The following is a 13,120-nucleotide window of genomic DNA, read 5'->3' as shown; positions in this document are numbered from 1 at the left end:
GATGGCTGGGTCAAATGGTAATTCCAGTTCTAGATCCTTGAGGAATCGCCACACTGTCTTCCACAATGGTTGAACTAATTTACAGTCCCACCAACAGTGTAAAAGTGTTCCTATTTCTCCACATCCTCTCCAGCATCTGTTGTTTCCTGACTTTTTAATGATTGCCATTCTAATTGGTGTGAGATGGTATCTCATTGTGGTTTTGATTTGCATTTCTCCAATGACCAGTGATGATGAGCATTCTTTCATGTGTCTGTTGGCTGCATAAATGTCTTCTTTTGAGAAGTGTCTGTTCATATCCTTAGCCCACTTTTTGATGGGGTTGTTTGTTTTTTTCTTGTACATTTGTTTGCGTTCTGTGTAGATTCTGGATATTAGCCCTTTGTCAGATGGGTAGATTGCAAAAATTTTCTCCCATTCTGTAGGTTGCCTGTTCACTCTGACAGTAGTTTCTTTTGCCATGCAGGAGCTCTTTAGTTTAAATAGATCCCATTTGTCTATTTTGGCTTTCGTTGTCTTTGCTTTTGGTGTTTTAGTCATGAAGTCCTTGCCCATGCCTATGTCCTGAATGGTATTGCCTGGGTTTTCTTCTAGGGGTTTTATGGTTTTAAGTCTAACATTTAAGTCTTTAATCCAACTTGAATTAATTTTTGTATAAGGTGTAAGGAAGGGATCCAGTTTCAGTTTTCTAGATATGGCTAGCCAGTTTCCTCAGCACCATTTATGAAATAGGGAATCCTTTCCCCATTTCTTGTTTTTGTCAAGTTTGTCAAAGATCAGATGGTTGTAGATGTGTGGTGTTATTTCTGAGGCCTCTATTCTGTTCCATTGGTCTATATATCTCTTTAGGTACCAGTGCCATGCTGTTTTGGTTACTGTAGACTTGTAGTATAGTTTGAAGTCAGGTAGCATGATGCCTCCAGTTTTGTTCTTTTTGCTTACGATTGTCTTGACAATGTGGGGTCTTTTTTGGTTCCATATGAACTTTAAAGTAGTTTTTTCCAATTCTGTGAAGAAGGTCATTGGTAGCGGATGGCATTGAATCTATAAATTACCTTGGACAGCATGGCCATTTTCACAATATTGATTCTTCCTATCCATGAGCATGGAATGTTCTTCCATTTGTTTGTATCCTCTTTTATTTCGTTGAGCAATGGTTTGTAGTTCTCCTTGAAGAGGTCCTTCACATCCCTTGTAAGTTGGATTCCTAGGTATTTTATTCTCTTTGTAGGAATTGTGAATGGGAGTTCACTCATGATTTGGCTCTCTGTCTGTTGTTGGTGTATAAGAATGCTTGTGATTTTTGCATATTGATTTTGTATCCTGAGACTTTGCTGAAGTTGCTTATCAGCTTAAGGAGATTTTGGGCTGAGACAATAGGGTTTTCTAAATATACAATCACGTCATCTGCAAACAGGGACAATTTGACCTCCTCTTTTCCTAATTGAATACCCTTTATTTCTTTCTCTTGTCTGATTGCCCTGGCCAGAACTTCCAACACTATGTTGAATAGGAGTGGTGAGAGAGGGCATTCTTGGCTTGTGCCAGTATTCAAAGGGAATGCTTCCAGTTTTTGCCCATTCAGTATGATATTGGCTGTGGGTTTGTCATAAATAGCTCTTATTATTTTGAGATACATTCAATCCATACCTAGTTTATTGAGAGTTTTTAGCATGAAGTGCTGTTGAATTTTGTCAAAGGCCTTTTTTGCATCTATTGAGATAATCATGTATCTTTTGTCATTGGTTCTGTTTATGTGATGGATTACATTTATTGATTTGCATATGTTCAACCAGTCTTGTATCCCAGGGATGAAGCCGACTTGATCATGGTGGATAAGATTTTTGAGGTGCTACTGGATTTGGTTTGCCAGTATGTTATTGAGAATTTTCACTCTCATGTTCATCAGGGATATTGGTCTAAAATTCTCTTTTCTTGTTGTGTCTCTGCCAGCCTTTGATATCAGGATGATGCTGGCCTAATAAAGTTAGGGAGGATTCCCTCTTTTTCTATTGATTGGAATAGTTTCAGAAGGAATGGTACCAGCTCCTCCTTGTACCTCTGGTAGAATTCGGCTGTGAATCCTTCAGGTCCTGGACTTTTTTTGGTTGGTAGGCTATTAATTATTGCCTCAATTTCAGAGTCTGTTATTGGTCTATTCAGAGATTCTTCCGTCTTGGGAGGGTGAATGTGTCCAGGAATTTATCCATTTCTTCTAGATTTTCTAGTTTATTTGCATAGACGTGTTTATGGTATTCTCTGATGATAGCTTGTATTTCTGTGGGATTGGTGGTGACATCCCTTTTATCATTTTTTATTGCATCTATTTGATTCTTCTCTCTTTTCTTCTTTATTAGTCTTGCTAGCGGTCTATCAATTTTGTTGATCTTTTCGAAAAAACAGCTCCTGGATTCATTGATTTTTTGAAGGGTTTTTTTTGTGTCTCTATCTCTCTCAGTTCTGCTCTGATCTTAGTTATTTCTTGCCTTCTGGTAGCTTTTGAATTTGTTTGCTCTTTCTTCTCTAGTTCTTTCAATTGTGATGTAAGGGTGTTGATTTTAGATCTTTCCTGCTTTCTCTTGTGGGCATTTAGTGCTATAAATTTCCCTCTACACACTGCTTTAAATGTGTCCCAGAGATTCTGGTACGTTGTGTCTTTGCTCTCATTGATTTCAAAGAACATCTTTATTTCTGCCTTCATTTCGTTATTTACCCAGTAGTTGTTCAGGAGCAGGTTGTTCAGTTTCCATGTAGTTGTGCGGTTTTGAGTGAGTTTCTTAATCCTGAGTTCAAATTTGATTGCACTGTGATCTGAGAGACAGTTTGTGATTTCTGTTCTTTTATGTTTGCTGAGGAGTGCTTTAGTTATGTGGTCAATTTTAGAATAAGTGCAATGTGGTGCTGAGAAGAATGTATATTCTGTTGATTTGGGGTGGAGAGTTCTGTAGATGTCTATTAGGCCCGCTTGGTGCAGAGCTGAGTTCAAGTCCTGGATATCCTTGTTAACCTTCTGTCTCATTAATCTGTCTAATATTGACAGTGGGGTGTTAAAATCTCCCATTATTATTGTGTGGGAATCTAAGTCTCTTTGTAGGTCTCTAAGGACTTGCTTTATCAATCTGGTTGTTCCTGTATTGGGTGCATATATATTTAGGATAGTTAGCTCTTCTTGTTGAATTGATCCCTTTACCATTATGTAATGGCCTTCTTTGTCTCTTTTGATCTTTGTAGGTTTAAAGTCTATTTTGTCAGAGACTAGGATTGCAACCCCTGCTTTTTTTTTTTGCTGTGCATTTGCTCGGTAGATCTTCCGCCATCCCTTTATTTTGAGCCTATGTGTGTCTCTGCACGTGAGATGGGTCTCCTGAATACAGCACACTGATGGGTCTTGACTCTTTATCGAATTTGCCAGTCTGTGTCTTTTAATTTGGGCATTTAGCCTATTTACATTTAAGGTTGATATTGTTTTGTGTGAATTTGATCCTGTCATTATGATGTTAGCTGGTTATTTTGCCTGTTAATTGATGCAGTTTCTTCATAGCATTGATGGTCTTTACAATTTGGCATGTTTTTGCAGTGGCTGGTACTGGTTATTTCTTTCCATGTTTAGTGCTTCCTTCTGGAGTTCTTGTAAGGCAGGCTTGGTAGTGACAAAATCTCTCAGCATTTGCTTGTCTGTAAAGATTTTATTTCTCCTTCACTTATGAAGCTTAGTTTGGCTGGATATGAAATTCTGGGTTGAAAATTTTCTTTAAGAATGTTGAATATTGGCCCCCACTCTCTTCTGGCTTGTAGGGTTTCTGCCAAGAGATCCACTGTTTGTCTGATGGGCTTCCCTTTATGGGTAACCTGACCTTTCTGTCTGGCTGCCCTTACCATTCTTTCCTTCATTTCTGCCGTGGTGTATCTGACAATTATGTGTCTTGAGGTTGCTCTTCTCGAGGAGTATCTTTGTGTTATTCTCTGTATTTCCTGAATTTGAATGTTGGCCTGCCTTGCTAGGTTGGGGAAGTTCTCCTGGATAATATCCTGCAGAGTGTTTTCCAACTTGGTTCTATTCTCCCCATCAATTTCAGGTACACCTATCAAATGTCGATTTGGTCTTTTCACATAGTCCCATATTTCTCGGAGGCTTTGTTCATTTCTTTCTACTCTTTTTTCTCTAACCTTGTCTTGTCACTTCTTTTCATTAATTTGATCTTCAATCACTGATACCCTTTCCTCCACTTGATTGAATCAAGTATTGAAGCTTGTGCATGTGTCATGAAGTTCTCATGCCATGGTTTTCAGCTCCATCAGGTCATTTAAGGTCTTCTCTACAGTGTTTATTCTAGTTAACCATTCGTCTAACCTTTTTTCAAGGTTTTTATCTTCCTTGCAATGGGTTTGAGCATGTTCCTTTAGCTCGGAGAAGTTTGTTATTACCAACCTTCTAAAGCCTACTTCTGTCAACTCATCAAAGTCATTCTCCATCCAGCTTTGATCCGTTGCTGGTGAGAAGGTGTGATCCTTTGGAGGAGAAGAGCACTGTGGTTTTTGGAATTTTCAGCTTTTCTGCTCTGGTTTCTCCCCATCTTTGTGGTTTTATCTACCTTTGGTCTTTGATGTTCGTGACCTACAGATGGGGTTTTGGTGTAGACGTCCTTTTTGTTGATGTTGGTGCTATTTCTTTCTGTTTGTTAGTTTTCCTTCTAACAGTCAGGTCTCTCAGCTGCAGGTCTGTTGGAGTTTGCTGGAGGTCCACTCCAGACCCTGTTTGCCTGGGTATCACCAGCAGATGCTGCAGAACAGCAAAGATTGCAGAACAGCAAATATTGCTGCCTGATCCTTCCTCTGGAAGCTTCATCCCAGAGGGGCACCCACCTATATGAGGTGTCTGTCGGCCCCTACTGGGAATGCCTCGCCCTGCTTTGGCTCACCCTCCATGGGCTGCACCCACTGTCCAGCCAGTCCCAATGAGATGAACCAGGTACCTCAGTTTGAAATGCAGAAATCACATGTCTTCTGCGTTGATCACTTTGGGAGCTGCAGACTGGAGCTGTTCCTATTCGGCCATCTTGGAACAGATCTCTTCTATACAGTTTTATAATATAAATTCTATGTCACAGAACATAAAATCTGTTATATCTTTTCCTACTTAATTTGTATCATAAATCTGTTTCCATATTATTTTCTTATTATTTCCATATGAGGCAGGAGAATCACTTTAACCTGGGAGGCAGAGGTTGCAGTGAGCCAAGATTGCACCACTGCATTCCAGCCTGGCAACAGGGTGAGACTCTGTCTGAAAAAAAAAAAAAGAATAGTGAAGAGGTAGTATCAGAAGATTTTTTTTTTAATCGACCTTTCTACTAAGGACAAGTGTCTCCTCTCCTTTTTTTTGTTAACCTTTTAAAAATGTCTACATAATTTTTCATATTGTGACATTCCTATTGTTGAACATTTAAGTTGTTTTCAATTTTTTTCCCAGTATGAATAATATTTAGGGGAGTATCTTTAAATAAATATCTTTCTTTCTTTAAAATGATTTTCTGAAGAGAAATAATTGGGTAGAAAACAATGGATTTTTTTCATTTATTTTATTCTTGCTTATCAAAGTAAGACAAACTTATCACAGACAAGTAAAATATGATTAAACTGGGAAAGAAAAAAAAAAACACTCAAAATCCTCCACCCAGTTGCCAGAGTCAACTGATATTAGCATTTTGCCATGATTTCTTTGGATATATGGAGCTACAGTATTTTCTTTCTTAGGAGGTTTCAAGGATATAAATATTTTTAAGGCTTTTGATAATACTGCCAAAACTGCTTTCGATTTATCAATTTGTTCTTCTTCTTGAAGTGTATTTGTGACTATTCTGGAAACACCAACATCTGAAAATTTTCAGATGAACATGGTTGTTTCAAAACTTCCCATGATTTTAGGTTGGCTCACTGAAAATCTGTCTGTGAACATGGGAAATGGCATAAAAAAGTGTTGAAGAAATGTTACTTGGAAAACTCACCTCCAGCTTTGTTTTTGTTGTTGTTACTGACATTCATTTTGGGGCAATTGAAAATGTTTACTTGACAAGTAGTTGTGGAAGTCAGCTCACTGGTTTTTCTAGATGAAGATAGGCTATTGGTTATTTATTAATATTTGTTTCCTGGGAGAGATAGAAGAAAATATTCTTCTAGTTAGGAGTTCCCAATCTTTTTCATGGCATGGCACACATAGAAAATAATAATTGTTGCATGACTTGGTCTCAGCTACTCAGGAGGCTGAGGAGGGAGGATTGCTTGAGCCCAGGAGGCAGAGGTTGCAGTGAGCTAAGGTTGCACCACTGCACTCCAACCTGGGCGACAGAGCAAGACCCTGTCTCACAAAAAAAAAAAAGGAAAATAATAATTGTTACATTTATATGTGTGTGTTTGTGTGTGTGTGTGTGTGTGTGTGTATATATATATATATACATACAATTTTTTAAGAGATAGGGTCTCACTTTGTCAACCAGGCTGGAGTGAAGTGGCATAATTGTAGCCAGCTTTAGCCTCAAACTCCTGGGCTCAAGCAATCCTCTTGCCTCAGCCTCCTGAGTAGCTGGGACTACAGACATCCACCACCATGCCCAGATAATTTTTAAAAAACATTTTGTAGAGGCAAAGTCTCATTTTGTTGCCCAGGCTGGTCTCAAACCCTTTGGCTCAAGCAACCCATCTACCTCAGCCTCCTGAGTAGCTGGGATTACAGATGTGGGCCACCATGCCCAGCTTGATATTGTTCTATACAGTGAAGTAAATGAATAAGGCTAATGTAGTCCTGGGGGACACCTGGCTGCCATGAGGGCTGAGAGTTCAAGGTCTCAGTCTCCTGTGATTCATTGATGGTATGTCCCAGACAACTCTGCATCCTGGGGGAGTTACAATGTTATGAAAAGTGTATCTTTCTTTTTCTTTAAACATTGTTTCCCTAGTTCTTCTCTCCCACCTATTTCTGTACCAGTTACACAGGGAATTTACAACTGTGACACCTCTCCTTAGTAGAAAGGTAGATTAAAAAAAATTTTTTCTGATCCTACCTCTTCACTATTCTTTTTTTTTTTTTTGATGGAGTCTCGCTCTGTCACCAGGCTGGAGTGCAGTGGTGCAATCCTGGCTCACTGCAACCTCTGCCTCCTGGCTTCAAGTGATTCTCCTGCCCTAGCCTCCCGAGTAGCTGGGACTATAAGTGCCTGCCACCACGCCCGGCTAATTTTTGTATTTTTGGTAGAGATGAGGTTTCACTCTCTTGGCCAGGATGGTCTTGATCTCTTGACCTCGTGATCCACCTGCCTCGGCCCTTCCAAAGTGCTGGGATTACAGGCATAAGCCACCGCGCCCAGCCACCTCTTCACTATTCTATACAAAATATGCTCAATTCCTTTTTGAAAAGCTTTGTGTATTTGGTTTCTCTCACTTGAAGTCATTCATTCAACAATTACTGAGTTCTATTATGTACTGGACACTTTGATAAACACTGGGAATAGACAGATGGTAAGGACAACTTCTGACTGCAAGATGTTCACAGTTGAATGGAGGGAAAAATAGGAAGGGCAAGGGAAAGTGAGAAGCACCTGAATGGCGGTAGGTCCGAAAGTCCCATGGCACTCTCCCTGGGGAAAGTGGGAAGGCTGCCCAGAAGCAGTGACATTTGAGGTGTGACTTGAAGGAGGAATGGAAGTTTGACACTTAAATCAGGAGACAGAGTACTGGATAAGAGACAGAAACTTGTGGGTTTGAGAAATGGGTAAGCTTGTTGGTGTAACTGGAACACCAATCCCAGGCAGCCCCTGGAAGAGTGACAGAGGGCAAGGCTGGAAAGGAAGGAAGGTGAGGCTGGTTTTTGAGGGGCTTTGCCTGTCACATGGAACAGTTAAGACTTAAGCCCTGATGCACTAGAAAAGATTTTTCAGCAAGAGACTGACACCTGTGGATTTGTTGTTTTGGACTATTGCTCTCACATCAATATGGAGAATGGAATTGGGGGTGAGTAGGGAAGTCCTTGGGAGACAGCTGCAACTTTAAAAATCAAAGTGATGAGGGTTTGCCCTAGGGCCAGGGTGATAGGGGTAGAAGAAAGAAGGCAGTGGTGAAAGAATCCATGTGAATGGGCTGGGTGCGGTGGCTCATGCCTGTAGTCCCAGCACTTTGGGAGGTCAAGGCAGGCGGATCACGAGGTCAAGAGATTGAGACCATCCTGGCCAACATGGTGAAACTCCATCTCTACTAAAAATACAAAAATTAGCTGGGCATGGTGGCGTGTGCCTGTAGTCCCAGCTACTCGGGAGGCTGAGGCATGAGAATTGCTCGAACTCAGGAGGTGGAGGTTGCAGTGAGCCGAGATCGTACCACTGCACTCCAGCCCAGCAACAGAGTGAGACTCCGTCTCAAAAAAAAAAAAAAAAAAAAAAAAAAAAAAAAAAAGAATCCAAGCGAATGGCTGTAGGGGAATAGGAGGGGTCAATTTGGGTAACTCAGTAAATGGTGATGCTGGTAGCAAAGACAGGGAGAAAGGCTTTACTCCACTTTCAGCTCCTCACATCCAACCTACCATTTTCTACCCAGCCCAAGGGCCCTTTTCTTTACAAACCTTCTTCCATCCTTGTCTCCTTAGAGACCACTTCCTTCCCAGAGTGGCTATTCTGGGATTCAGCTGTGGGCAGTTTGCTCTCTAAGCATGAGGTTATTATTTCACCTGTGTTAGGTCTGTATGGGATTGTAGGACTGTTCTCAGGCCCAGGTCACACGCTTCTGTGCTATTCACCCCAGCCACTAGTTCAGTGTCAGGCATTTACGAAGTCCAACAGGCAATGGAGACTTGTGCTGTGCTTGCAAATGAAATCTTAAATATAAAATACATACCAAGTGGAGGTGCTCTGGTTAGCGTAGGGGGAGAAGGCCCAGAATCCAGGACCCTCGGCCTTCTCCTGTTCTTAGCAGCAGCCCCCAAGAACCTCCACTGTATCTGGGACCTCATTCCCTCTTCTAGAACCAGAACTGGAAAACTTCTGGTTATGTGGGCTGATCTTGAGTTTTGGAGTCAGATAGATCTGGGTTCAAATCCCTGCTCTGTCACTTACTTAGGTGTAATAGAGCAGACAAATGATGAAGATAAATGACAAGTGGCTCTAAGCCTCACTTTCCCCTGTGTAAAACAAAGATAAGATTTTCTTTGTAGGGTTATTGTGAGGATGAAATAAAATAATGCATGTAACAATCTTTGGTACTTATGAAATGCTCACTAGATTTTAATTGTCATTGCTAACAATAAGAAGACACTTGTTAACTAATTGAGTGTCTGATCCTTATTGAATTGGCACATGTTCAGTCTAAATAAACTTCTTCATCCTCAGGTTAAGAAAGGTTAGGGTTGGGGTGAAGTCATGGTGAGCTTGGGATTATGAGAAGAATCAATCTTGTCTTATATTCCATCCACTCCATCAAACCAGAATCACCTGCCTTTTCATGAGGGTCTATCAATATTTAATGTATGGGTGTCAGTTGCTGTAAACTGACCATACCCCAGCAACAACTTGAATTAATTATATGCAGGAGGAGAGAAAATAAAATGCCTTTTTCTCAGAGGCCCAAGTTTCACCGGCTGCACGGAAGGCTGGAGACCACAGGGTCAACTTTCTGCTGATGGAGGACCCTGAGAAAAAGCTGAATCAGAAGAGTGATGGCAAACCCCGGAAAGTACGATTTAAAATCTCCTCCTCCTACAGCGGTCGAGTATTGAAGCAGGTCTTTGAGGATGGGCAGGAATTAGAGTCACCAAAGGAGGAATACCCTCACAGTTTTCTGCAAGAGTCTCTTGAACCAATGGATGGTGTTTATGGGTCTGGGGAAGTCCCCAGGCCCCAGCTGTGTTCCCCTAAGCTGACTGCTCAGAGGATCAGTGTGTTTAGAGAGGGTAATGCCTACACCTTGGCAGGCGGCCAGCCTCGGTTCAACGATTACAAGGCGAATGACCATAAGGTTGGTATTGTGCATGGCATATAGGCTTTAAGGGTAGGGCTTCCTAAACGTGTTTAGAGAAACTCCTAAATGGTTCAGATTTGTGTCTTGCTCCCCCTCCTGTACCAACCAGAACTGTTGGTGCACCAAATGGGAAGCTGTTATTAGACGAATATTTCTGGGGTAAAAATAACACGCTTGTTGACTACTAATTGGAAAGTGCAATGAGCATATATAGTATTCAAATTCCATCCAAGGTAATACATTGTAATTGGATCTTTGACTGAGTTTTCCTGGAATGTAAATTAAATAGAGGTGCAGTGGTTTTCAGGTTGTCAGACTGCAGTTTTAGACAATTATGCAGTCGTTTTGTTTCCTGAAAGAGCTGAGTATTTGAAAGTGCTCATTGTACTCCAGCCAACTACTCAGCTTGGAGTTTATCCATGTCTTGTTTTTTACCCCTATTGCCTTCCTCCTACTGCCTGCTTTGTCTATTTATTTTTCCTTTCCATTGCTCCTTAGCATAAGCTCTGGGTAGTTGGAGTCCTGGGAAGGGATGGTGAAACGCAAATCAGCCAGAGGATATGTTATGTGAGGAAGAAGTTTGAGCTAATGGTTCGATTGAAAAATGTGTTTAATCTATGAATTTCAATTACTTCCCAGTACCATGGATAATCAAAAGTCCATACATGATTTTCTTTTAAGGTGGAACCTGGAAAACATTCACTGGTATCCAAAAATTCATAGGAGATGTATATATGCTGTCAGTGGGACCATGAATGCCTTTTTAAAAAAGATAAAATACAATTATATAATGTATCCATGTTATTAATGAATAGCACACCAGGATGTGTTCTCATCTTTAAAGTGTGAAAGCCAGATAATTACTCTTGAATTATCTTTATTGTTAGTTTCCTAAGGGAATAGATAACACATCTATTGCAGACAAATGTATTACTGGCTTTACTGGCATTGGTAAAAGTATAATTATGGGCATGTTCACAATTACCAAAGATAACACTAGGCTTGTTTTTGATATTAAAAGGGGCTGTAATGAATGACCTCTTATCTTAATGGGGTGACGTATGCATTACAAAGTGTCCTCACATACTATCTCTGTCTATATCTATGGCATTGGGTCTTTACTATAACCTTGGGGAGAAAGGCCAAAGTATGGTCATTCCCATTTTGCAGAGAGAAAAATTGAGTGCCAAGTTGTTAAGGGATCCATCTGATACTACAGGGTTATTGGGTACAGAGTCAGAATAAGAATCCAGATCTTCTGATTCTACAAATGTTTTGCTTTAGGGCATGTTCCTTTTTTTAGAGAACCATATTATTACATAATAATAATAGCTACCATTTGTTGAGTGCTTATTAGGTCCTAGGCACTTGGCTAGTCTTGTACTTATACTATTTCTTTTTAACTATGTCTTATTTGTAGATTTAGAATTTACAAAGTCACAGTTCATGCAAACCTTATACAAGGCCACAGTAGATAAATTTTGGGTTGCTTGATCTTCATAAGTCATGTGCTAAATTTAGCATTTATGAAAATGTATAATTTTTTTTTCTTTTTTAGAGACAGGGTCTCATCTGTCAACCAGGCTGGAGTGCAGTGGTATGATCATAACTCACAGCAATCTCAAACTCCTGGGCTCAAGGGATCCTCCTGCCTCAGCCTCTCTGGTAGCTAGGACTATAGAATTTATATATCTAGGTAAATGAGTCTTCATGGCAGCATGGCTCAGTTGGTTAAAACACAGTACTCTATGTGTTTTAGAGGCCACATTGAAGGTCTGATTCCTGCTTGGCCTCATTATCTCTGTTTTCTTTGTTTCCTGATCAAGTGCCCCATCCCAATCATAGCCAGCTTCTGAGCATGAGAGTGGCCAGGATGGATTCATGTAGCTGCACACCCTGGAATCATTTGTCAATGTGGTATTTATGAAAAAGAAGAAAATGAGAGCTAATGTCATGACTTTTCAATAACGAATCCAAATGTAAAACACTTCCTAGTAAATATTGGCTATGAGACCACATTGGGTAGCAATTAAGTGCAATAATTCAAAGCAAGGGCTCTGAACTCAAACAGATATATGTACAACATTGTTCATAGCAGCATTATTCTCAATTGCCTAAAGGTGGAAAGAACCCAAATGTCCATAGACTGACGAATGGATAAACAAGATGCGGTATGTACATACAACACAATATTATTCAGTCTTGAAAAGGAAGGCCATTTTGACACATGCACAACATGGTTGACCCTTGAATACGTTATACTAAATGAAATAAGCCAGTCACAAAAACACAAATACTGTATGATTGCACTTATTTGAGGTACCTAGAGTAGTCAAAATCATAGAGACAGCAAGTAGAATGGTGGTTGGCAGGGGCTGGGGGCAGGGGAGAAGAAGAGTCATTGTTTAATGGATACAGAGTTTCAATTTGGGAAGAAGAAAACGTTCTGGAGATGAATGGTGGTCATGGCTGCACAGTGATGTGAATGCACTTAATGTCACTGAGTTATACACTTAGAAAGGGTTAAAATGGTAAATTCTATGTTATGTACAGATTACCATGATAAGATATATATATCTTTTTAAAAAACAAGGACTTTGATACCTGTCAAACCTGAGCTTCATGTTCAGTCCTACCCATTTACTGCGTAAGCTCGAACAAGCTAGTTAACCCTGTTGACCTTCAACGTCATTGTGATATGAGGGTAATCAAAGGAGTTGCTTAAGAGTTGTTGTGATGATTTTGAAAGATAACACATAAGAAGCTCAGGCCAGGCACGGTGGCCCACACCTGTAATCCCAGCACTTGGGGAGACCGAGGAGGGCAGATCACGAGGTCAGGAGATGGAGACCATCCTGGCTAACACGGTGAAACCCTGTCTCTACTAAAAATACAAAAAATTAGCCAGGTGTGGTGGCAGCCGCCTGTAGTCCCAGCTACTCGGGAGGCTGAGGCAGGAGAACGGCGTGAACCCGTGAGGCGGAGCTTGCAGTGAGCCGAGATTGCACCACTGCACTCCAGCCTGGGTGACAGAGCAAGACTCTGTCTCAAAAAAAAAAAAAAAAAAAAAAGAGAGAGAGAGAAAAGAAGCTCTTAGCATTGTGCCTGGCACATTTTATGT

General features: G+C 40.6%; 1 protein-coding gene across 2 annotated transcripts in view; it reads left to right on the top strand.

Moving 5' to 3' along the window:
- Positions 1–13,120, top strand: part of GRXCR2 (glutaredoxin and cysteine rich domain containing 2) — a 61,807-nt gene that overhangs the window by 37,692 nt on the left and 10,995 nt on the right. Inside the window, exon 2 of one of the 2 annotated variants that reach the window (XM_001142483.6) lies at positions 9,602–9,996. In XM_001142483.6, coding sequence (XP_001142483.3) covers positions 9,661–9,996 — 336 coding nt within the window. In that variant the 5' untranslated portion in view covers positions 9,602–9,660. Of the gene's footprint in view, positions 1–9,583; positions 9,997–13,120 lie in introns of those variants that run through there. The other variant, XM_063811551.1, reaches the window with a different exon arrangement.

Source organism: Pan troglodytes, chromosome 4, assembly GCF_028858775.2.
Source record: "Pan troglodytes isolate AG18354 chromosome 4, NHGRI_mPanTro3-v2.0_pri, whole genome shotgun sequence".
Taxonomy (NCBI): domain Eukaryota; kingdom Metazoa; phylum Chordata; class Mammalia; order Primates; family Hominidae; genus Pan; species Pan troglodytes.
Note: the sequence above shows the minus strand (reverse complement) of the source record. Positions and strands in the feature narration are given on the sequence as shown.